We start from the raw sequence: 26799 nt of genomic DNA, 5'->3' as shown, positions 1-26799 counted from the left end.
AAACACGCACGCAGTTCGCCCGTGGGTGTCAGTTACAAAGATCTGCACCGGGCCTCTTCGGAGGCTACATATCATCATCATCATCATCATCATCATCATCATCATCATGATCAGCCAATTCTATCATTACATGATGTGGACTCTTTAAGTCGTGAACTCGGGTAAGTCTTTAGCAGAACTCTCCAGATGGAGCGGTCTTGAGCAGTTCTCTGCCAGGTAGCACCAGCTATTCTCTTGACGTCTTTGTCCCATCTGTCTGGCAGTCTTCCTCTAGGCCACTGATCATCTCTTGGACTCCATTCGAACACTAGCTTCGTCCATCTTTCATCTTCCCTCCGACCAGTATGTCCAGCCCATTGCTATTTTAAAGATCAAGGATGATTTTACTTTTTATTTTGTCTTATATGATAAAAACAAGAAACTTCCTTATTATTTAATCCGTTTCCACTTCAGGGTTGGTTTTTCCCTCAGACTGACTTCCATCCCCTCAAGAGCATTGTCCTGGAGTGGGAGACAATTGATCAGGGGTGAAACTGGGGTGGAGGACTAGTACTTCACCCACGCGGCCTCACCTGCTATGCTGAGTAGGGGCCTTGTAAGCGATGGGGAGTTAGTCAAGGAAAAGGGAAGGAAGTGGCCGTGGCCTTGAGTTTGGTGCCATCTCGGCATTTGCCTGGAGAAGAACTGGGAAACCACGGAGAAAACACTTCGAGGATGGCTGAGTGGACTCCGTTTCAGCCCTCGTGGCAGAGCCGGGAATCCAACTCGGGCCACCGGGAGTGGCAGCTAATTACACTCACCACTACACCATAGACCCGGGTTCGATTCTCGGCCAGGTCAGGGATTTTTACCTGGACCTGAGGGCTGGTTCGAGGTCCACTCAGCCTACGTGATTAGAATTGAGGAGCTATCTGACGGTGAGATAGCGGCCCCGGTCTAGAAAACCAAGAATAACGGCCGAGAGGATTCGTCGTGCTGACCCCACGACACCTCGTAATCTGCAGGCCTTCGGGCTGAGCAGCGGTCGCTTGGTAGGCCATGGCCCTTCAAGGGCTGTAGTGCCATGGGGTATGGTATGGTATGGTACTACACCATAGAGTCGGCTAATAAATAACCTAAAAGCTATCATTAATTATTTTTTCAGTTTCAAACAGTTCTTTTCACGAATGTTTATTGATAAACACAGGGCGATGCAGTTTTCTGTATTCCTGCACAGGCTTGAAACAGATGTGGTCAGAACTTGAGAAACTCCAACCGTTACATCTGAGCGTGTGGCGTTCTTCGGCTGCCGTGTTGACCATCCTGTTGCAATGTGACGTCATCAGTCAGCTGACAGAGAGCAGAGACGAGAGGGGATTCACACCACTCATGTTGGCAGCACTGAGGGGCAGAACAGACTGTATCCAAGCACTTCTAGCTGAAGGAGCCGACATTCGTGCGGTGGACAGTACAAAAGGACACACGGCGCTTCATAAAGCAGCACTTGCTGGGCATCGCGACGCGCTGCGTCTCCTCATTAATGCTGCCCCCAACGAGATTGACAAGGCTGACTTCTCCGGAAACACGGCGCTGATGTCTGCTGTATCCAAAGGGCATAACCATTGCTTCGAGGTAAGAATGTTGTTAAAACAGCGATATTTTCAACTTTAACTCACTAACTATATTAAACTAAATTTTACAGGAGGGACGATAAACTATTTTATGGCCATGTTTTCTACTAAATCATCTTGATATTTTTAAATGATTGTATCGCCTTAATATAAATAAACTATTAATATAAAAATAACGATAGTTGGATAGGTTTTTGTCCTACAAACTATTATATAGGCCTGAAATTAGGTGGTTTTTGATTTCCATAGTGCCTCAACAAACTGCAAACAGCACAACACCCCTTGTAAACTGGTGTAAAAATGGGAAAACACGGAAAACATCTTCAGGGCTGCCGACAATGAGATTTGAACCCACTATCTCCCGGATGCAAGCTCACAGCCGCGCGCCCCTAACCGCACGGCTAACTCGCCCGGTCAACGACAGGATTAGGGCGTCGTCTGTACATAGTCAAGTCATAGGTTAGGCATTTTTGCGAATCGACCTGAACGATGTTAGGTTTGCAGTAGTGAATACGAATGTGCAAGGTATTACCAGGTACTATTTAGGCCATGTTTCGGCATAATTCATACTAGCCAGAAGGTGCTCCCATAGCGTTGCATCAGTAGTGGCATGAATGTAAGGATTGTCCCACGTGGAAACCTAGCTAATAGAGACTGATCATTACTGCTTAGCCATGCGTGTTCAAGTACGATGAACTTTCGTTTTCTATTTACTTGTAGATTTATTGTTCAAATGTCCGGTGTAATATGATATGCCGTGTGTTGACACTTAGCTGATTTTGTATTAGTTTCATTACGAATGCGGTTTCGATTAGTCAGCTGTTAATATATCTTATTTTCATTTTCGTTATTCAAAAGTATTCATACTTTGTTATGTACTGTTATTTATTTCCAGTTTATTTTGTGCTTTGTAATGACCACTGTTGTACAACGTATACGTTTGGGTTTGCAATTTCGACCTGTGCTCCGTATTGTTCCAGCAATAAAGCACTTTGTTTTGGATGGGTAGGGGTATGAATATTTTCGTCCATGTCTGTATGTGAGACGTTGATCTACCGATCACTTATAGTTTTGTTTAATGGGACAAGTATAGGTAGACAGATTTGTAATGGTAGTCGTAGTTATAGAAAATTGGAAAGATTTTCTTTTATGCGTTTTATACAAGTCCAGCAGTGGGATTGAAAGCAAGTTTAGATGTCAGTGTGGTCTAAAGGTGAATATCGCGCAATTATCCGCTACAGTTTTGCTCGTAGATTAAATGTTGACCAGTGCCTGGAGTAAATGACTCCTGTGCTGGGGAAAGACTGTCCACATCGGACAACAATTTTCCGCTGGTACAAAGAGTTCCAGAAGGGAAATTTTGGGGTTGAATACGATCCTCGTTCTGGGTGACCGGCTGAATCAGTGACTGAGGAAAACATTGAAGCTGTGAGGAAAATGTTGCAGCAAGAGAGGCGGTTGACATATCGGCAGGTAGAAGAGACCCTCCACATCCCTGCACCAGCTATTCATTCAATTCTACACGACCATCTCCATGTTAGAAAGGTTTGTTCCCTTTGGGTGCCCCATTTCACTTTCAGAGGAACAAAGGGCACATCGAGTGAAATGGTGCCGAGAAATGCTAAAACAGTTTGAAAATGGGACTTCGCGTAACGTCAATAGCATCGTTACAGGTGAGTAAACTTGGCTTTATTATTAGAATATCCCAACAAAATCCCAGAACAAGGTGTGGCTGTTTGAACATGAGGGTACTCCTGTGACTGAGCGAAAGTCAAGGTCAGTGAAGAAAAGGATGATTGCAGTATTCTTCACTAAACGGGACATTCTGACTCGGGTTGTGCTAGAAACACAAAGGACAGTTACTGCGAAGTGGTACAGTGAGACTTGTCTGCCTCAGGTCATCCAGGCTCTCAAGCAGCTCCGTCCAAGGTCACGGCTCAGCACTTGGCTCTTGCATCACGACAATGCTCCAGCACATCGTGCTAATGTAACAATGGATTTTCTTGCCAGATCAGGGTTGACTGCGCTTCATCACCCTCCATACATCCTGATCTTGCCCCATGTGACTTCGCACTCTTCCCAGAAGTGAAGATGAAGCTGAAAGGGCGGCATTTTGCATCCGACGAGGAGCTTCTGGCAGCATGGGATCAAGAGTGTGAAAATGTAACCGAAGAAGTGTGGCAGAATTGGTTCAGTGACTAGTTTCGACGTACAGAGAAGAGTATTGAGTGTGGTGGAAATTATTTTGAAAAAGTCTAAACCGTTCACTCACATTGCAAAACTTTCCTAGTGCCCTTTGTATTGTGGACTTAACAAACTTAACGATAATAATAATAATTTCGTGTGGCTATTTCTAGCCGAGTGCAGCCCTTGTAAGGCAGACCCTCCGACGAGGGTGGGCGGCATCTGCCATGTGTAGGAAACTGCGTGTTATTGTGGTGGAGGATAGTGTTATGTGTGGTGTGTGAGTTGCAGGGATGTTGAGGACATCACAAACACCCAGCCCCCGGGCCATTGGAATTAACCAATTAAGGTTAAAATCCCCGACCCGGCCGGGAATCGAACCCGGGACCCTCTGAACCGAAGGCCAGTACGCTGACCATTCAGCCAACGAGTCGGACAACTTAACGATGTAATTGTTTTATAACTTGAAAGTTGGTTTAGTTAGAAGGGTGTCACGAGATGATGATACAGGTTGGAATTTTATTTTTGATTTTGACAATTGCCGTTAACTTGTAATGAACACCATGCTTTCTAGTAATATTTCGTAACACATCCAAAGCAACTGATAGTCGATGGGTCCATTCGGGGAATGTTCCAATATCCGTTAGGATAGTAGACTGGTGGATAAACTTAATTAAATGTAAATCTGAAATTCTACTTGTTGAAGGTCAGATTTTCCACGAATCGAGTTGATTAACCCTCAGGTATCGTTTGGATGAATGGTGCCAGATTTCCAGGTTGTATTCTCGTTTGCTGTTTTTTTTTTTTTTTTTTTTTTTTTATTGTCCACGAATTTTATACTGCGTTTTCGTTCTTTGAAAGACAATAATGAACAATTCAAAAAAAAAAAAAACTTTACCATTCAGGTTATGCATTGTGACTGCGTTAAAACATGTAAAATTTTAAGTGACTTTTCTTGCCAGTCTAATTAATGAATTGTCGTGATTTAAATTGATTAAATAGTCGCTTAAGTGCGGCCAGTATCCAGTATTCGGGAGATAGTAGGTTCGAACCTCACTGTCGGCAGCCCTGAAAATGGTTTTCCGTGGTTTCCCATTTTCACACCAGGCAAATGCTGGGGCTGTACCTTAATTAAGGCCACGGCCGCTTCCTTCCCACTCCTAGCTCTTTCCTGTCCCATCGTCGCCGTAAGACCTATCTGTGTCGGTGCGACGTAAAACAACTAGCAAAAAAAAAAAAAATTGATTAAATATTTTAGTAAGCACATTTTTACTCCTCATTTCAAGTAGTTATGCTCTCCTGCGAACCCTATCGTTTGGTATATGTAGTGACAGAAAAATACTCGCAACGACCCCAAGACCCAAGAGTACATATTGCTCTACTGAAGCAGGCAAGGCAGACGACCAACGATGGAACGGTAAGTTCAAGGGTTCAATAACATTTTACAATGTTGAAGTGACCGAAATGGCCAAAGTAGGTATTTCATCTTTGAGGGAAAATCTTAATTCTCTGCAGAATTTCTTTTTTTCTCCACACCTTTCTATGTCATTAATTCATTTCGTGATCTGAATAACCTGGTAAAAGAAATAGGAGGGTGGGGCGTGTGGAAATGTGCAGGCTTATATTTTATCCACCCACTGTCGGCAGCCCTGAAGATGGTTTTCCGTGGTTTCCCATTTCAACACCAGGCAAATGCTGGTGCTATACCTCAATAAGGCCACGGCCGATTCCTTCCCATTCCTAAGCCTTTCCTATCCCATCGTCGCCATAAGACATATCTGTGTCGGTGCGACGTAAAGCAAATAGCAATATATATATATTGAAACCGTACAGTGTCCTGTACAGCTCATTGGAATTATCGGTGCCTTTCTACTTCATTAAAATCACTCCTAAAGGTCGCGTCATTGGTAGTAGTATGGGCGATGGGGATCGAGCGGCGTCCGGCCAGAATGGAACCCGCGGAAGAGCGCCTGGAAAACAAACGGAAGATTGAGCAGGAGCCAAGCCCCCGCGAAAAGACCCTCTCAACTTGCAGAGAGAGCTAGAAGAGGACGCGATGCTGGAGTAGTCAGATACGCCCCGAGGCGTGGCCTAGTTTCCCAGAGTTCCAAACTAACATAAGGAACTTCCGGTTTTTTATGCACGTGTTACGGGTGCCAACGTCGGATTTTGGCGCGTAAAAATGGGATGATCTTTTGATCCAGACATGGGAAAATTATGGGAGACACACCAATGAATAGAGCTGAATTTTCTGCGTTTCCCAGACTAAAAATATGTAATACTTTATTCAGGGGAAGAAATGAGGTCATCAGATGTCCAGATTTAACAGATTGCAAACACATGTGAATACCACAGCGCCACCCAAGCTAAGAGTCGCGCTCAAAAGGTGACTCCACCCCCGAAGGACGCTAATGAAATAATTCAAGGCGGGAGTCGAATTACGGGATAATTGCCGATCGTTGGTCAAGCGCACTTGGGTCAATAAGAAGAGGAAAAAGAGGGCTATAATATCCACTATTTAAATGGTCTGAATTCCTGGGGTGAAAGGCTCTTGTCCTTAATGAACCGTGAATCGTTTACGCCCATTATCTTCCGGTGCGTATACCATAAAAGCTGAGCTGACCCTCGCTGAAGACAGTTCTTAGCGGGTCGTTGAGAGGGGACATTGTGTCACGTTGTGCCCCAGTTTTACAGTCAGAACCCTATTGTCAGCGTATTAAAACAGTGCGATTATGTCCTTCGCGACGGTGAAATACGAAGCCTTTGTGAAGTGCGGACGGGAAGCCAAGCGAGCCTAGGCGTATATTTCTGTGCCGCGTATCAGTAAATAAGTTGCAAGTAGAGTTTATAAACGAGTAGCGGTTTCGGCTATGTACAATGCCAGCCTAAATGAGTCCGTGATATTAGTAAATTGGTATCACCCAAGTTGCTATTCTAAGTCAGGGGCTCAGGTGTTGTGAGCTACCCGATTCATGCTGTGAACGCGCTCGCTGTAAGTGGCATGACCTGCTTGTTCGTGGGGTAGACTCTGTGTTCGTGTCGTGGTAACAGCAGGACCGTGTGACGAGTTGTGGAGTGTTAACCCTTGGATTACTTTAAGATTTCAGCAGTGAACGAGCCAGCCAGAATGTCGGACCTGTGTGTACCAGGGTCACAGGACAGCACGCTCGACGCCAGCGCCGAGGTCATGCAGGAGTAAACTCCACCATGGGTCTCCCGTGGAAGGAAAAACCACGGCCACCAAACAGATGAGTTGATGTCAAATATAAATTTCTTAAGCACGATAATGTATGACCAGGATAGGATGAGCTTTCATTTGTAAAGACTCAAATTGTTGTAAAATAATGCATGTCCTAATATGGGAATTTATTGTTCTTTAAAATGTCAATGTAGAGTCAAGGGAGCTAACACCTCGGACGACCCATTTTTTCTTCTTCTTAATGATTAGTTTATCGTGAGGGGTTATTCTTAGTAATATGTGGTGTATCCTAGCAAGTAAGGGAGACAAGGATAGGATAATAGTTGAGTTTCCCTTAGGGGTGGCTGGAACAATAAGAAATTAGCAGAGAAAATCATGTGCATAGGTTACTAGTTAATGTCCAAAATGGCGATTGTATTGCTGGGGAAACTCATGGGTCAATCAGATGATGCATGCGTAATTTACACATATGATAAATGCATGTACAACAAGAGAGAAGAAATCCTGACCGAGAGAGAGGTGCATTGTGTTATTTAGGTATAATAGTGAGGGACAGTTCGCGAGTTTCCCGTGATTCTTGATTATTTAACCAGAAGGGTATGGATTTTTTTTGTATGCAACCGGCTGAGATCCAGGGAACCCAGAGTCTTATGTGCGGTAGAAATATAAATATATGCAGCTCTAGGCGGTAAGCGAAGAAATCAGGGAACGTGGAATCAAGGAATCATGAGAGCCCTATGCCCAAGGAAAGAAGATACGCGATATGAGACGTAATGAGAGGGCCGAATGCCCAGATAGTTTCTGATGAGATAATTCGGAAGTGATGGTGCTCATGAAAGGAATGAGAAGGTAGAGAATAGATGAGTGTTTCATGGGAATTCTACGGTGAGATGAATAAACAAATGAAGTGGGCCATAGATATATGTCCCCGAGATGAAGAGGCTGGACGTGTGAGGGAAAGAAGAATCTGGCGTGGCCAATGAATGAGAAATGGTCGTGCGAAGTGAATGGCCGCCCTTCCTTTTTTTGTGTGAGTGTTTGGTTCTCGCCCTCGTGACAGAGGGGTCTTGCTGTACTATTGTATTAAGACTCGGGGCCCTGGGTCTTCACCGTGCTCCTTTGTTTGGTTTAAATGGCTTAGCTAAGAATACTTATATAATGATAATATCACGGTGATTTAAAAGGTAATTAATAAATTAATATGGATCCTTCCCCCAATGTCCGGTGATATGAGGCCGTAGCTAGTTAGGATTCTCTTTCAGGAATGCACCTCTCGGTCGGAGTCATATGTTCGATCCTAGGTCAGATGGGCTGAGGCAGGTGATACTGATAACCATGTTTTTCTTACAGGAATGGCCTCTTTTCGGCAAGAAGTGTATATATCTGTGTGTGTTTAGATATGTAAGGCACATCTATTTTGAGTTTAAACAGAACCGTCGTTCAGCGTTGACTGGTCTTGGTGATAGATACGGGAGTCCGGGGTTTAGCTAAATAATATGTGTGTTTTTGTTGTGTATTATGTAAATATTTCTTTGATGTGTCAATTATGTAGCGTAGGGACCGGTTGATTACGTGCTAAGAATATAATGTGTCATAGTGGACATCATCTCATATTACACGATGTGATCGACAGAAGAATAAAATGTAATGAAACGGCATGAACTTATGAGGGAAAGATGGACGAAAGTGGTCGCAAACCCTGAATTATACCGTTGTGCAGACGACGCCCATAGGCGAGTCAGATTTAGAGTGCTAATTACTTTTCTTTTCCTCCCGTATGCGGAGAGTTCATTGTATAGGGCTGTGTATTTTCCTTCTTTTATTATGTCATATTTTGAATAAATTAGTATTCGTAACCCCACATTATATGATTCTTGTCATTTATAGTTATGCTAAGCAGTATCCAGTAAGAGCTGAACCCGGAGAATCCTACTTTCATATTACATAAGGCTCCATCTTAAATATTTATTGTTTTTTTTTTCTTTCTTTCGAACGTAACCACTCCCCCAAGTGCTCGGGCTGCCGCGGCTAGCACAGAAAGTAGGAAGGGAATCGGTTCGAAGCTCGTTAGGCTAGTCGAGCCCCTCTTACTCTAGTCTCATCCGTGGGTGTTTACCCAGTTATGTGGAGGCATTCTTATGCGCGGGTCTTCCATTCGAGACCCGGAAGGGTGTAATATATATGTGTTATCCAATAATTTTATCTTTAACAACGGCTGAACTTCTGGACCAGGAAACGCCACTAGTTTTAACTATAGTTTATAGGTGAAACTTTGCAAGAGAATGGCGTTTAAACATGCTCATTTTTAGCTTAAATTGCGTTTTTATTCCTTCATTGTTTGCAGGCTCTTGTGAATGCTGGAGCTAACTGTTGTCTACGTACGTCTCGTAAGCAGACTGTCCTCCATCTGGCTGCGGGCAAAGGACACGCTCAGATGCTACGTGCCATGTTGGAGCGACCTGAGATTAACAATCTACTTCGGATAAAGCCGGCCATCAAAGACGCAGATGGTCGAACTTGTCTGGTCTTAGCTGTGCTAGCAGGCAGTGCTCCATGTGTCAATATTCTGCTGCAGGTGAGTACATGACAATAATCTTCTTCTTCTTCTGTGCGAATGGCTCACTTAGAACCACGTTTGTTGAGGTTTCCTCCTTGCCCAGTAGTTCTTCATTTTCATCGATTGTTGTAATTTGTGTTCCTCCGACCAAGTACGTCGTGTTGGTTTCTTCTGGTCTTCCTCAAATCCCCTTGTTTGAACTGTTTTCCTGATTACATTTCTATCCTGCAGATTTCGTAATCCTAATTCAGTGAGGTCTTTCTCTACTTGCTTATACCATTTTTATCTCGTACGTTTGATTTGCAAAAAATGGTGCATTTGATAAGTAAGTCTGTTGTTATTCGTTCTTTCCAAATGACTTATAAATTGAATTCGTCGTAGTCTCATTGTGTCAGTAAGTTTAGATATTTTGAAATATATTTCTGAGTTGGGTTTGGGGTAATGTACTCCATTTTTAATTCTTGGCCCTAAGATTTTTCTCATGATATTCCTTTCTTTAATCTCTGAGTGTTCCTTTAAATGTCTATGATGTAAATTGAGCATAAAGAGCTTCAGGTTTGATCACTGACAAATAATGACGATTTTAACTCTTCCAGGACAAACATTTTCGTTATAAACATTCTTTATTCGTTGAAGAGCAATTTCCATTTAATAATAATAATAATAATAATAATAATAATAATAATAATAATAATAATAATAATAATAATAATAATAATAATAATAATAATAATAATAATAATAATAATAATAACCTATTGCCATTTCTTGATTAATGCAGTACGTTTTCATCTATCTCTTAACACAGGACAGAGCAAAGTGTAGCTTCTACCGAAGTCCCTGTCCCGTCCAGGGCTGTGACAGTATGGAAGCTGGGGTATGGCTGGTGCTGTGTAAAGACATTCAGAGCACGGCCAGTGACTCTGATTGTTATAAAAGGTGTTGCTCATAGGGTCAGTTGTGCTGCAATAGAACTTTCTGACCTACAAGGAAACCATTTTTGATATAGGCTAAAGGCAGGCATTTATACAAGTGGAGGCACATGCTTCCCCTAGCGCACCGTCACTGCATTGTCCTACATAAGAGGCATGCAGTGGTGTCTCAGCGGCGCACTAGCACCAGCGTCTTGGAAAGGTGTAGCAATCAACTGATGAGCCCGCTGCTACACGGGGGCGAAACGCTGTCTTAACATTTACAATCGATGAAATTAAGTTATGGTTTACTTCTAGGAACCTGTTTTGGATATAAACTTATTTATTTTATTTATTTATTTATTTATTTATTTATTTATTTATTTATTTATATATTCATTTATTTATTATTTGAATGCAAACATTCAGACGAAAGTCCAGTTATTACAATATTTGCTCATAACTTCTATTACTCTATTATAAAATATAATCGCAAAATATAAAAGTACAAATAACAAACTGGATGTTGCCTCCAGAGGGTCTGGTTCAAGTCTTACAAATTGACGCCCTATAGGTGGCCTGCGCGTCTATGAGGATGGGACCCTTGCTGAGATGAATTCTAATGTTGAAGACGGCACACACTTCCAGCTTCGGAAGCAGAAGAATTAACCAATGAAGGTTCAAATCCATGACACTGTCGGGAATATAACGCGGGATCCTCTAGATCGAAGGTCAGCCTCTTTGTAAATAACGCGCTCCAAGTCCAGCTCTGCCTGCAGATTCCGGCGTGTTATGTGGTTAGCGTAAAAACATCGTGAGCGGGCATGCTTGCCTCTCGTATCAACAGCTCCTTAGTTGACCTCACAAGGCTGAGTCCCCGTCTCTGCTTCATAGACTGGATGAGAATCGAACTTATGACAACTGGATAAGAGGCAGGGAAGTTATCCCTACACAACATATAGCCTCAAATCCCATCTACAGGCATTTTTGCCTAATGATATTTAGGTGGCCTTCTTGTAAATTTTCACGTTCCTCTTTACTCTACCACGTGGCAGAGAAAACGGAGTACTGTTAGGTGACGTATGGGGGAGTTTTAGTTAATTTTGTCGAACAAAAATCAAATGCGTCACCGACACCGACACCATACGACATGACTACCGAATGGACTTTTTTCGTACAACTTCAAAAAATCCACAGGCAAGCAACTCAGTGTTGAAAACATCCTAGAGATATGAGCTACGAATGTTAGGTAAATAAAATATAATAAAATATGACAAGATATTCTTTATTTACCCCCCAAAATTACAATCCTTTTCTTAATCATCGTCATCCGATCGATTAGATTAGCAGTTTGCCTCTTTTTATTACTACGATCGCTAATATGAGGCAATACAATGTTTCACATAAGCCTTTATAACTATATTCGGTATGGACATTTTTTTCAAAAAGCCAAAATACGCTCGAGGTATTGAACCAAGGAACGCATTTCAGAAATAGTTATGTAAATAAGTTAATTTGGCTAGGATTTGAATCAAAAGAAAAGAGTAAAGAAACAAGCGAGTTTAAGGTGTTTCTTCGGAACTGCATTTAGGCCGGAACTGATTTTAGAAATGTGTCTGTTTAGTTTGATAGAGCTATCCAAGACTCACAATTTATAACCTTTCCTGGCCCTTTAGCCCCTCAAATTTCGGCCCAATTGAGGAAATTTGCTTAATTTTACGTTTCCCGTTGCATGGGGACCCCTACTTTGTCTGTTCAGAAATATTTCCAACATTATAATTCGAATACCTCTGTCGAGTCTGAACCCACGATCTTAATCCGGGGACGGACACTCTAACACTGATCCTTAAATTAATTAAATTAATTGAAGCCCATCACAGACATTATTCGCCGCGAGCTCTTAGCCATTATGTTCATAGTTTATCGCACTTTCTATTTTATCGCAGGGATGAATTGAGAGCAACGTCAGATTCGACTTGTATTTTTAACTGGTCTAGTGATGGCTTTGCAGCTGATCGATGCCAAAATAAATATGCAGGAGAGTTAAGCATAAATAGCATTTCACCATCTAGTGTTGACACGAAGGCCAACAAGTAAATACAGCTGACAGTCAAAGGTCATTGAATTCCGATACAGCATGTATGTCATCATTTGTATAAAACAAGAAGGGCGTTTATTGGGACTAAAGGAGATTCCTCGTGGTAACAGTGAGATAATTAATAGAGATTTTGACACACTGAGATTTTTTCTCGGCATAGCAGGTGAAGCTTCCTGGGCGAGGCACTAGTCCTCCTCCCCAGTTGTATCCCCGACCCACAGTCTCACGCTCTGGGGCACTGCAGTAGAGGCGGTAGAGGTGGGATTCCTCTCTGAGTCCGAGGGAAAAACCAACCCTGGAGAGAAAACAGATTAAGAAAGGAAGAAAGAAAGAAAATGATTGCAATTTTTAGGAATAAATAAGGAATTTATTCTCATACTTTATTATATTTCACTTACCTAAAATTCGTACCTAATATCTCTAGGATTTTTTCAACATTGAGTTGATCGCACGAAGAGCCAGAACTGTGGATATTTTTTTAGCGATTTAAGATCGAACTAACACAGTAACGTTTTTAAATCTCCGGAAACCGAGACAGTAATTAGTGGTACGTAAAAACCAATCACATTATTCTTCTCTGGGAAATGGACACAAGGTTTCACCTAATGTGGTTTTACTGATCTCGAGACTCAAATTTGTTGAGGGTGGTATGATTCTTTTAGGAATAATAACAATAACACCATACTGTCGATGCTGTGCGAAAGCCGCGAAGGTCACGTTGCTCTTCCCATCCATTAATTTCCTTAAAACTGGTCACGCCTCCCAGCCACTATTTATCTGCAGTCCATCAGAACATTTTCCTGTACTGAAGTGTAAAGTAAAATGAACCTCAAATACACTGACTGACAGAGCAAATGCAACACCAAGAAGGAGTGGTCAGAACTTTATGCCAATTGCAGGGTAGACTGACGTCACTGAGGTATGCTCGTGATGTGAAATGCGCCGCTGTGCTGCGCACGTAGCGAACGATAAATGGGACACGGCGTTGGCGAATGGCCCACTTCGTACCGTGATTTCTCAGCCGACAGTCATTGTAGAACGTGTTGTCGTGTGCCACAGGACACGTGTATAGCTAAGAATGCCAGGCCGCCGTCAACGGAGGCATTTCCAGCAGACAGACGACTTTACGAGGGGTATGGTGATCGGGCTGAGAAGGGCAGGTTGGTCGCTTCGTCAAATCGCAGCCGATACCCATAGGGATGTGTCCACGGTGCAGCGCCTGTGGCGAAGATGGTTGGCGCAGGGACATGTGGCACGTGCGAGGGGTCCAGGTGCAGCCCGAGTGACGTCAGCACGCGAGGATCGGCGCATCCGCCGCCAAGCGGTGGCAGCCCCGCACGCCACGTCAACCGCCATTCTTCAGCATGTGCAAGACACCCTGGCTGTTCCAATATCGACCAGAACAATTTCCCGTCGATTGGTTGAAGGAGGCCTGCACCCCCGGCGTGGTGTCCGCTCAGAAGACTACCATTGACTCCACAGCATAGACGTGCACGCCTGGCACGGTGCCGGGCTAGAGCGACTTGGATGAGGGAATGGCGGAACGTCGTGTTCTCCGATGAGTCACGCTTCTGTTCTGTCAGTGATAGTCACCGCAGACGAGTGTGGCGTCGGCGTGGAGAAAGGTCAAATCCGGCAGTAAATGTGGAGCGCCCTACCGCTAGACAAGGCGGCATCATGGTTTGGGGAGCTATTGCGTATGATTCCACGTCACCTCTAGTGCGTATTCAAGGCACGTTAAATGCCCACCGCTACGTGCAGCATGTGCTGCGGCCGGTGGCACTCCCGTACCTTCAGGGGCTGCCCAATGCTCTGTTTCAGCAGGATAATGCCCGCCCACACACTGCTCGCATCTCCCAACAGGCTCTACGAGGTGTACAGATGCTTCCGTGGCCAGCGTACTCTCCGGATCTCTCACCAATCGAACACGTGTGGGATCTCATTGGACGCCGTTTGCAAACTCTGCCCCAGCCTCGTACGGACGACCAACTGTGGCAAATGGTTGACAGAGAATGGAGAACTATCCCTCAGGACACCATCCGCACTCTTATTGACTCTGTACCTCGACGTGTTTCTGCGTGCATCGCCGCTCGCGGTGGTCCTACATCCTACTGAGTCGATGCCGTGCGCATTGTGTAACCTGCATATCGGTTTGAAATAAACATCAATTATTCGTCCATGCCGTCTCTGTTTTTTCCCCAACTTTCATCCCTTTCGAACCACTCCTTCTTGGTGTTGCATTTGCTCTGTCAGTCAGTGTACATCAAACTATTCGACAGGGTAAATATCAATCAATCACAATCAGTCAGTCACTACTGTCTGCATTTAGAGCAGTCAGCCAGGTGGCAGATACCGTATCTGTTATTTTCCTAGCCTTTTCTTAAATGATTTCAAAGAAATTGGAAATTTATTGAACATCTCCCTTGATAAGCTATTCCAATCCCTAACTCACCGAATGTTTGCCCCAATTTGTCCTCTTGAATTCCAACTTTATCTTCGTATTGTGATCTTTACTACTTTTAAAGACACCACTCAAACTTATTCGTCTACTAATGTCATTCCACGCCATCTCTCCACTGACAGCTCGGGACATACCACTTAGTCGAGCAGCTCGTCTCCTTTCTCCCAAGTCTTCCAAGTCCAAATTTTGCAATATTTCTTAACACTACTCTTTTGTCGGAAAATAAATGATTTTGTACACCAGAAATCGTTGCTCGAGTGAAGGAATACCTGGAACGAAGTCCGACGAAATCTCAACGCCGATCTATGCAAGAGGGAAATAAGAGATCGTTGTGTCCAAGTGTTATCAAAAAGGACCTACTTCTGTTTCCTTTCCAATTCACTGTTCTGAAAGACAGTAATTTTAACTAAAAAGCACATACTCAATACCTCAACAAGTACGCTTCATGTACACTTGAAATTTACTTTACAACTGGATAGAACATTTTAGAACAATAAAATAACAAAAAAGTGTTAGTGTGTCAGTATTTAAATATTTAGCCTACTTTTTATTCATTAGGAATTTACTTTTGAGAAGTCCAAAAGGTTTCTTTAGGTACCCATATCTTGGAAACTTATCAAAAACATCCAACAAAATTTCGACTGTATAGAGAGAATGTGTATGTGTGTGTGTGTGTTTGTGTCTGCATAAAGTAGACTATTACAGAGAACATCCATAAATAAATGTATTAACAGCATTAATTAAAATTTGCATTAAAATGTACGAACTTTTTCATGGGTGTAACTTAAGTCATGTGCTTATTTTTTGCTGCTATTTGCTTTACGTCGCACCGACACAGGTCTTATGGCGACGATGGGGCAGGAACGGCCTAGGAATGGGAAGGAAGCGGCCGTGGCCTTAATTAATGTACATCCCCAGCATTTGCCTGGTGTGAAAATGGGAAAGCACGGAAAACCATCTTCAGCGCTGCTGACACTGGGATTCGAACCCACTATCTCCCGGATGCGAGCTCACAGCTGCGCGCCCCTAACCACACGGCCAACTCGCCCGGTACTTTTTTTTTGAGACAGGTCTATGATTGTAGTCTACTTTCCTTCAATTATCATACTGAATGTATGTACAAAGTTTCAGCTATGTAGCTCAAGCAGTTATTTATTTGTAAATGAAAATGAAAAATAAACTTACGGGAAAATGGACTTGAATGTGAACATTGCTTTTACCTGATGTTGTGGGATAACCTGATGTGTTTAATGCATTCCATCCCCATAATCATCTTTGTTAAGAGAGTTTTCATCCTCGTTCGTCCTCTTTGTATTTCTCCTTCTGGTTCTTGCCTGCTTGGAACTCTCCTTATACATTCTATCTGCCTCGGAAACTCTTCTTCTGTCAATAGCAATGAGTGCATGCTTCATGTTGTACCCTGATTCCATGCCTAGCAGATCCAGAACCATACATCTGCATGGTGTTCCTTCATTAAAACATATGACTGCGTCTATAACCCCTACTTTTAGTGTCTGCACACCCACAAGAACTGTTTTAGGAACACTGTCCCAGATAAACCGACTGAAGTCCTCGTTGGGATTTTGAGTCCTTCCATGAAGGCAATTCTCCAGTAATTTTGGATTGCTTTGATCCGTGAAAATAGACTTTATTGCATCAACAGAAAATGGCAAGGAATGCTTATGCTCATATTCAGTACAATTTTACTTTGCTTTTTGGAACTTGCGCCATGAGTCCGGACCTGTTGAGAAGAGGGAATGGTAGGTATGTTCCTCAGGTGATGATTTGTATATAAGACTTGGCCATAACGATGTTCTCATAGCAACTAGGTTTTTCTCCTTCCACCTAATGGCCAGTCCATATTATTTCTATTTGTCCATCAGTGAGGCCATCCCTCGCAATCAGGTACTTCCCACCACAGAGATTCTGACCTTCTAGGTCTTTTTGCAGCTTCCTCATTCTAGTGCCTAACCTCTTCTGCAAATACCATTTAACATTTCTGCCTAAGCAATTACCTTTACTGTACCAAAATATCTTAGTCAGGAAATAGTATGAAGGTTATGAAGATTGATCACATCTGACATTTGAAGGGGTGTGACAGAGCTCTGCAGTCATTTAAGAATAGGGCTGTAAAGTGTCGAAAACAATTAACAATTAGTACTTCAGATATATGGATGAATTCAGGGAGAAATGGGGATTGATATATTGTAGGATAAAAACTTCTTTTAAAAAAAAATAATCCCGTACATATACCCTATCTGTGCAAGAGGAAAGTAAGAGATCGTTTTGTCGAAACAATATCAAAAAGGACCTGCATCAGTATCCTTACAAATTTATTGTTGTTCATGAGTTAAAGCGTCCAGACGAACCTTCCTGTGTTGAGTTCTGCCGGTGGCTTCTGCGTGAAGTGGAGTCAGGAATTTTGGATCCTCAGTTTTTCATTTCTTCAGATGAGGCCATTTCCAGCATCCTTTGTGATGTTCATTAAATAAGGGTCAATCCCGCGTCAGTCCTTTTGTAAATATTTTCCGCGTCAGTTTTACTTTGCCCACACGGTACTACTACTACCACTACTACGGTGGTGGTGGTGGTGGTGGTGGTGGTGATTATTGTTTTAAGAGGAAGTACAACTAGGCAACCATCCTCTGTGTAACACTAATCAGAGGGAAAAAAATGGAAGGGATCCGACACTTCGAAAAATAAAGATATCAGCCAAAGGAAGACAAGGGCCACGAAGGGCGTGAAAATGAAAGACTCCCTAGCCCTCGCAAACCTAATAGCGTCGGGGTGGGAACAGAACAAGAGTTGACCAAGTGAGATCGGATAGGATAGATGAAAGTGAGGAGCCTGGAATAAGTAAGTGGAAGCAATACCAGGACTCAGCTAAGGGCCCCGTGGTCGCCAACCCACGGTCCAAAGTTCAGAACCCCTGGGGATACCACTACTACATGAACGGATGGACCTGGTTTCCAGTATCGTCCACATACCGAATGGTTGTTAAGACTGATGTACCGGAATAATGGGCCCATGTGTGTCCCACGAAGACATCTCTACCAGCCTGTCTCCGCCCGACCGTACAGCCGCGTGTTAAAACCTCTGATGCAAAGCGGTGTACACGCGCTTGGTCAATGACATGATCAACCAGGTGACCTCTTCCCAAGTGTCCACAGTTCTATGCTCACCTTGTACGCTGCTGTCAGTGGACTGGGGTTCGACTGGGTTATCGACTAAGCAGGCCAGTGTTCGATAAACCGTGTGCAGGGAAATAATGGTCTCAACATCACCAGTGTACCTGTTGTCGATTTCTCAAACTGTGGGCCGCGTGGTCGACAAATTCCACTGGCCTTTGGTATCAATTGGCCGCTGCAAACACATTGCAGATGTCGCCTCGCTGCACCACTTTAGATACGCGCTCACAACAGCGTCACAAGCCTCACCGTTTCAGTGATGCTGGTACGAAGGCACCATGCCATCACAATTTGCCCTCTATCAAACGCGGAGAGATCGGCCGCTTTTCCCATTCCCACGCCGGAAACATTTCTAAGAGCAAGCCTGTAGACCTGCCTATAATCTCATTCCACGTTAAGAAAACAGTATTACTTTTATGGACCTACAAGGAGTGAACACACCCGCTCTGAGACACCCATAATTCCTCGTGATTAAGGAATATTATACTGTACTCTGTAATGTATTATGAAAGACAGATGAAAAGGATGAGGCATTTCTGCCTATGAGTTATTAAAATAACTACATAACAATTCCTTTTTCATAAATACATTCTTAGGGAGGAAGCACAATGACCGGAACAGCCATCGCTTCGTTGCTTTCATTTTACTTCTTCTGTGTTGCTCTGGTATAAGCCTCGTGTAGTCCCTCACACCATGTGAACCGCCGGCATCTCACTAACGTAGTGAAGTCATCTACAGTATTTATTTGTTGCGTGTGTGTGTGTTTAGATTTTAAATCAGTCCGTACTTGTCTTATGTTGAGTGAGAGTTGGTTGCATATTGCATAGTATTTGTGTGTGTTCTATTATTTTCGTACTGAACAAAAGTTGTTACTGAAGATTTTGACGTCGTGGTGTGCAGCGATACGTTTTAACTTTTACTGTTAAAAAAATTCCATGTGTTTTATTTGTGCTTTGTTTTGTTATTTAGATGTTCTTTCTTAATTTTACCACTTCTTTTATGACCGCATTTAAGTTTTACTATTTTTTGTCAGTGATACGACAGCACAGTAGTGCCCCGAGTTGCCTGGGGAAATTTATTAAATGCATTTAATTCATCCCTCGCCCCTCGAGCTCAAAATATTATTTTTCTATTTTCTGCCCCAATTTACCTTACACTTCAATGCTGAGGTTTTTATGTGCCTCTGATTTCGTACAAAGCAAAAATGACCCCCTTTCTCTTTAGTTCATAAAAGTAATTTACAGCTTAGTTTCTTCCGCTTTTTATCCCCAACTTTAATACTCTATTATATTAGATACTAAATTTCACAAATATATGTGCCGTCATTTTTCCCGTGATGGTGTTGAGCAGAACCGTTCGCTATGGAAACTCTGATGTCATAAGAGCAATACAGTTTTCTTAACATGGATTGAGCTATAGTACATACCATGCTAGCAGCATGTCACGCGTTACGTTGCTCTAGGCCCACCATATATTCCCGGGTCGGTGTGGTCGTAATGTAACGGCTGATCAGAATAGTTGATAGTAAAAAATTAAATAAATTAACATTAAATTATTAGCCTATAGTTTTCTGTCAAGTGTTTTTGTTTTTGTTTTACATCACACCGAGTGAAGTCAGGCATTATGGTGACGATGGGACAGGAGCGGTATAGGACTGGGAAGGAAGTGACCGTGGCCATAGTATTAAGGAACAACCCCAGCCTTTGCCTGGTGTGGAAATGAGAAACCACGGAAAATCATGTTCGGTGCTGCCGAAAGTGGGATGCGAACTACTTTATAGTGAACCTCTCTGGATCAGTGGTAGTGAATCCAAGTAAGATAAGGATAGTTACCAATCATGTATGCGATCTGCTCGGTCAAGAAACGAAATTATGTATCCAAAACTCTTAGCCTTTCTCTTTAAAATTTCCAATAATTTGAAGTCAATGTGCAACGTTCTTATAGAGCAGTTTGGCTACACTGTTGGGGCCGAGCGTGACATTAGTAGACGGATAATGTTGGGCGGAGATTTTCAAAGTAGAAAAGATCGTATATATGAAGATCACTTTGGAATTCAAGAGGAAAAATTGTGGTAAATATTCATTTATAGGACGAGAAATAAGGGAAATGTTTAATAAATTTCCAAGTTCTTTGATAATGTTTAAGGTAACGCTAGGTAAGCAATTGATAGGGAATCTGCTCAAAATTCAGATCATTGATGACTGATGCTCGAAGCTATAACCTTTTTTCAGAATATAATGGATTCGAATTCCTCGTGGGGAGCCCTTGGGGTTGTATTTGGCAGTGTTTTATTTTCACATCGGCGAAATGACGAAACTCTACCGTAATTAAAGCCTCAGCCACTAATTTCCTAGCCCTTTCTCTGTTAATCCCCGGCGTCACCGAATACTCAATTATGTTTCCATGACATTGGACAACTAACAAAAGAAATACTCGAGAAAGAGGATAGAGAAAATATTTGATATCATTTCCTCTGTTGTTTGTTCATTAACTTTAATGGAACACGCACTAGTATTCGTACTCCTTGATTCTGTCTGATTTGTACACTTTCAGAACGGCGTCAGTCTTCTTTCTGAAATCCAAGAGCCATGGCAGCAGAATCCTCTATATCTCGCCGCCAGCCGAGGTTCGAACGAGATTCTTCAGCTGTTGCTTCTGTCTTACGAGTATCGACAACTTCACCCATCACCAGAGGAGGGAATTGAAGCAGCTCGGTTCGGAGAAGTCTTCTTGGAAGATCTGCTGATCCTGCATGGCACACGCGCTTGTACCATGGTTGAGAACATCCTTGAAGACCGAGAGAGTGATCCACGAGAGTCCCATATCTTCCCCGAATACACGAAAGCCATCGGTCGATATAAGAACACCTGTCTTCATCTTGCAGCACAAAACGGGAATGTTGACACTTTAGAAACGCTGTATTGTTGTTACGCGTCCATAGACAAAAGCAGAGTTAAAATCAACTGTAGAGATCTAGACAAACGGAATGCTTTGCATCAAACGCCTCTGCATATCGCAGCCATGTCAGGATCTTCTGAGTGCACGAAGTTCTTGGTACAGAGGGGAGCAAACCTGGCAGCTACTGTAAATGAGCCGTTGTGGTACCAATTGAGGACAGAGAGTTCTGCCCTTAGTTTCGTCTTAGAACATGTTCCACAAGGAGAAGGTATTCTCTGTGAAGTCTTGGATGGATGTATAACTCTAATAGGTTATTTATTGGGCCAACAGGAGATTCTACTTGACTTCAAAGTGCTCTGCCCGGCTGGTGAGAAGAGACTGACTGTTGTTGAACAATTATATCGGCACCGCGAGAGACGGATGCATAATCTGTTACAACATCCTTTGGTCCAAACGTTCATCCACTTGGAGTGGTGCAAGAAGAGATATTCTCTAGCCATTACCGTTCATTTTCTCATTTACCTTCTTTACGTATCAACACTTGCAATATATCTCTTGGTGACTATGAATAATTACATCAAAAATGCCATCAAGTTATTTTTGATAATTCTTTGTGTTATTGTTCTAACCGTGGGGACTCCATTCTTGGTCCTGTGCCACGTATCACGACCGGAAAAGTTATACAAGATAATGACAAAAACTGCTCCCCCAGTTCTAACGCTGGTAGCATTGCCTATGGACTATAAACCTCTGTCTAGCTTTGCCCTTATTTTTTCTTGGTTGGCATTACTGCATTACACGAACAGTATCCCTATCATTAGTCACAAGTCAGCCATGTTTCAGTACATAATGAAGAAGTTAATTGATCATATTATAGTGTTCGTTTTTATACTAGCAGGGTTTAGTTTCACGTTCTTCCTGCTGTACAGCGAAGATAAAACTGGGAACTTCAAGGATTTATGGGAGTCTGTGCTGTCAACCACCCTCGTTCTGCTGCAAGGATCACTGGACGGTACACCGCTCTTCAAAAACAGCAGCCAAACATCAGTTCCACGAGACATACAGGTGAAATTATTACTTATTTATTTATTTATTTATTTATTTATTTATTTATTTATTTATTTATTTATTTATTTATTTATTTAGTCAGTTTACCACCTAGGTTTGGATTCTCCCCCGGACTCAGCGATGAATCCCAACTCTACCGCCTCAAGGGCAGTGTCCTCGAACGTGAGATATTTTGTTGGGAATACAACCTGGGAGGCGGACCAGTACCTCTTTCGAGGGGGGCATCATCTGCTATGCTGAACAAGGGCCTTATGGGGAATGGGAAGATTGGTAGGGATAGACAAGGAAGAGGGAAGGAATCGGCCTTGGCCTTAATTAAGGTACAGCCCCAGCATTTGTTTGGTGTGAAAATGGGAAACTACGGAAAACCATCTTAAAGTCTTCCGACAGTGGGTCTCGAACCCACTATCTCCCGAATGCAAGCTCACAACAGCGCGGCCCTAACCGCATGGCCAACTCGCCCGGTCGCTGATAAACTACATGGCTACTGCTAATAAAAGTTTTCATTCTGTACGGTGGGCCTCCTAGCGGACGGCGCACTTTCTCGGGACAGAAGGTGTGTTACGGCGAATTGAGGCGAGGAGAAGGTGAGGGGGGAGCGGCCGTGGCCTGTAAAAGGAACTGTCCCCCTATTCAAATTGGTGAGGAAAGTGGAAAACCACGGAAAACCATTCTCAGGACAGCCGACGGTGTGACCAACTCACCACGTCCTGAATGCAGAGCTTCAAAACTACGGTCAAGCCGAAGCACATAGAATAGCTTATGATAGTGAATAAATAGCCCGTCTTAGTGCCCAAGGCAACTGGTAAGATCTAGATATTAGAGTATTCAGAGATACCTAGTGTTGTAACCAAGGTTGAAGTTTACAAAACACAACTTTTATTGCTTCACTTTATGATATTTACATAAATAACTGAAATTTATTTTGAAGCAAAAAGGAATATTGAATCTTAAGAAAAGTCTGTCTTTATACAATATGTACAGGTTTACAGTCTTTATATACACTTCTATCTTGAAAAGATAGTCTTTGTGAATTGACACGTTGATAGTCGAGAACTATCTGGCACACTAACATAAATGTCTTTGAGAGTCCTTGTTTGTTGAAGTGCCTGAATTCCTAAAAAGCAAGTTCAATTGATTGAAGAAATTCCACCTAGCGAAACTAAGGGAGCTTGCATACATTAGGGAATGAAAATGGCTTGTAAAAGAATTATGGAACATGGGCAGCGGAAACAGGTAAGGGAGCGGTGACCAGAGGTGAAACCTCGTACTTCCAGAAATTCAGTCCACCTGGTCGAAGCACATTTTCAAGAGGAGTAGCCTCCGTGCTCGACGTAGGGTGTATTCTGGAGCTGGACACCGGGCAAGTGGGCAAGTGAGCAGGCAGGGAGCTCCTATTTATAGTACACTCGATGGTCAGGCACGCGCACTGAGGGCTGCGCGTCGAAGCTAGCAGAATGATACACAGGCGCGCGTGCAGCTGGCTGGTGGAGCGAGAAAGGGAGCGCCGGACATACAACACCTAGGCGCAAGGTAATAACAAAAATATTTCAACGATGTCAATAATAATATTATCAAGAGAAGTATTCATGATCAAACACTTGCAATACAATACCGAACACTGCTACAGTATCATGTTATCAGCATACTGAGCTAATTTGAGTTGTATGTCACATAAAATACAGCTAACCATGTTGTATCTCAAGACTTGCCTGGCAGCTAAAGTCTTATCTGAACCTGGAAGTCAGCAATAACTTACCCGACCCGTCAGAAATCTAAGATTTACTCTCCGGTAGCGTTCCCCGGGAAGGAAATAACTTATCGTAATTGCCTTCTTCCCGTTCTTAAAAGGAATTTTATCGTACTGCAGTTACTTTCCGGACTGTTCTCTGATTGGATGAAGACCCTTCACAGTCGTGTAAATGCGGACAGTCAGAGAGATCATGAATCAAGGAAGACCAAACTTAACTTCCCTGAATTGTATCTCCGCCTGTTTTCAGAACAGTGGTTTCGGAACCATCTACACAAGAAAAGGCGTCTCTGCATTGCCAACCCAAGTACTCGGCCGCCATCACAATACTGGCTAATGTATAGGTTAAGCATTTCCAATGGATAAATATCGCTTGAATCACAGTGTATCTTAAAGTTACTATCACCTTCATAAATCCAGGACCAGAGTTCCATTTTTACAACTCTGACAGCTTAGTGGACTATACACTGCTTCAAATAACATTATTTTTTATGTTTTATTACAACATAACCTCTTGTACTCACCTCTTACATATTTCATAGCAAGACACAAACAACAGCACAAGAAAGCATCAATGCATGTATCAAACATGTACGATTTAAGTCGTGAGGATTCAAAATGGTTTATAATTAAATTCATGTAGAGCAAAATAATTTAAAACTAGTGGTCCCGTGCGAGAAATCTCGCGTGGTCATAAAGTGTGTCGTGAAGTAGCCCCCTGATGAACCACAGGTGAATTAAGGAATACACAGATCAGTACAATATTAGACAGTCTTATTTACCACTCAATGTCATCTTTGATTTTTTAACATTTATGGTATTCACTTGAACGGAAGCAAATGCAAGTGCATTATTATAGTGACGAAAGTTCCTGAAGTAATTTTTGGTTTTACTATCATTCTTTCCTTAACTGACAATTACAGCGTATTATAATGACATAAAACAGGCGTCCCAGCGGCCAAAATGTGAGGTGGACAGCAATGATGGCGCGTATTTTCCTACAGCAACAGTTTTTGCAAATCGCACACTTCGTACAATTTTTTAAACTCATTTTCAAAAGAAATTATCGAGATTTATGAAATTAAAGTGCAATTAGTCACTGGTAATGTCTATTCTCTTTCATTTGAATGCTCACTTGTGAGCGCCGCAAAAGTCATCTATACTACTGAAACAAATTTGAAATTTGAAAAATGATACGAGGACTGCAACGAGGTTCACTCAGCCTCAGAAGGTCAACTGAGTAGAGGTGGTTCGATTCTCATTTCAGCCATCCTCTAAGTGGTCTTCCGTGGTTTCCCTATTTTGTCCATGCAATGCCGGGATGGTACCTAATTTAAGGCCACGGCCTCTTCCTTTCCTCTTCGTTCCCTATCCCTTCCAGTCTCTCCATCCCCCACAAGGCCCCGGTTCAGCATAGTAGGTGAGGCCGCTTGGACGACGTACTGGCCCTCCTCCCGAGTTGTATAACGCTCCGGGAAAGCCAAACCTGGATGATAAATTGACTAAATAAAAATTTACAAAAAAATAGTAACCAAGTCCTGCGATAGATCGTGTTACACGTTAGAAGACTGTCAATAAAACACAGACTAATATTTGGAACTATGAAATCTATTTCAATAAAGACATTACATTTTGGAGGGGTACCACGCCGTGGTGGAGGGGAGGGTGCAGATATTAAAACTGGATGCGTTTCAGGTTGCCGGGGGAGTGATGCAGCAGCTCTTCGTGGTGACCGCTGTCTTGGCTCTGCTCAACATGTGGGTAGGCCTTGCGGTGCGCGGCGGTCAAGAGCTGGAAGACCAGGGGCGTATCCACTACCGACGTAACCAAGTACAGCTCTTGTTCGTGCTTGAGAAACTGTTCCAGCTCGCTGGTCTCCACGACCCTGTCTGCACACCGACCTCAAAGATCGTGTTAAGAGAAGAAGATATCCCCAGTAACCTTCACACAGCATTAAGAAGCCTCGCTAATCATAGGCACAGTGTATCTGATAGTGTAGTGAATACTCCAGTGTCTAGTCTTGATGTGGAAGAAAAACTGAACAAAAGACACCTTTCGTTGAAATTCAGTGAAAGTCCAATGCACCATATAGTATGAAGAAATGCAATACATATGTGACCCGCTGCGTGGAAAGAGAGCTCAAGTAGGATTTATCAGTTTTGACATTTTTGTGTTTATAAAATTGGCATACGAAACTGAGAATTTAAAAAAGGAGTTAAAGTTTCCAGATCCAATACTCCAGAAAAAAACAAACCAAACCACATGGGGCAACAGCCCCGAAGGGCCATAGCCTACCAAGCGACCGGTGATCTGCCCAAAGGTCTGCAGATTATGAAGTGTCGTGTCCTCGGAACGACGAATCCTCACACTGTTATTCTTGGCTTCCTAGACCGGGGCCGATATCTCACAGTCAGATAGATCCTCAATTTTAATCACGTAGGCTGAGTAGATCTCCAACCAGCCCTCAATCCCAGGTAAGAATCCCTGACCTGGCCGGGAATCGAATCCGGTGCCCCCGGGTAAGAGGCAGGCATACTACCTCTACAAGCGGCCGGCAATACTAGAGAAATTAATTATTGGTTGTTGTTATTAAGAAAACTGTATTTTCAGCTTTCACCCATTTTCTTAGCAATTGTACAAAGTTTTCATGACATCGAGCGGTGAAAACTCGAACTGCTACGTAGTGTAGTTTGTTACGAAGACCGATAGGTAGCGCAAGGAATCAAAACACAGAAAAGCAATTTTTACGACACAGACATTTTTGTTGAGCTATAGCTTGCCGCATTTGGATCCCTTTCCGCTCAACGGCTCACATATGCGCATGTATTCCAGATGTATAACGCAATAATAAATTGTGAGGCATGAAGGAGTGCTG

The 26799-nt window shown here is 42.8% G+C and overlaps 1 protein-coding gene across 1 annotated transcript; it reads left to right on the top strand.

Moving 5' to 3' along the window:
* The first annotated feature begins 1226 nt into the window (after positions 1-1226).
* Positions 1227-26799, top strand: LOC136875790 (transient receptor potential channel pyrexia). The gene is made up of 4 exons (XM_067149391.2): positions 1227-1611; positions 9338-9568; positions 20762-22171; positions 25620-26799. The coding sequence occupies exons 1-4, from the start codon at positions 1228-1230 to the stop codon at positions 26019-26021; spliced, it is 2427 nt and encodes an 808-aa protein (XP_067005492.2). The 5' UTR covers position 1227; the 3' UTR covers positions 26022-26799.

Source organism: Anabrus simplex, chromosome 6 (genome assembly GCF_040414725.1).
Source record: "Anabrus simplex isolate iqAnaSimp1 chromosome 6, ASM4041472v1, whole genome shotgun sequence".
NCBI classification, from domain to species: domain Eukaryota; kingdom Metazoa; phylum Arthropoda; class Insecta; order Orthoptera; family Tettigoniidae; genus Anabrus; species Anabrus simplex.
The sequence above is the reverse complement of the archived record's forward strand: the minus strand, read 5'-3'. Positions and strand labels throughout refer to the sequence as shown.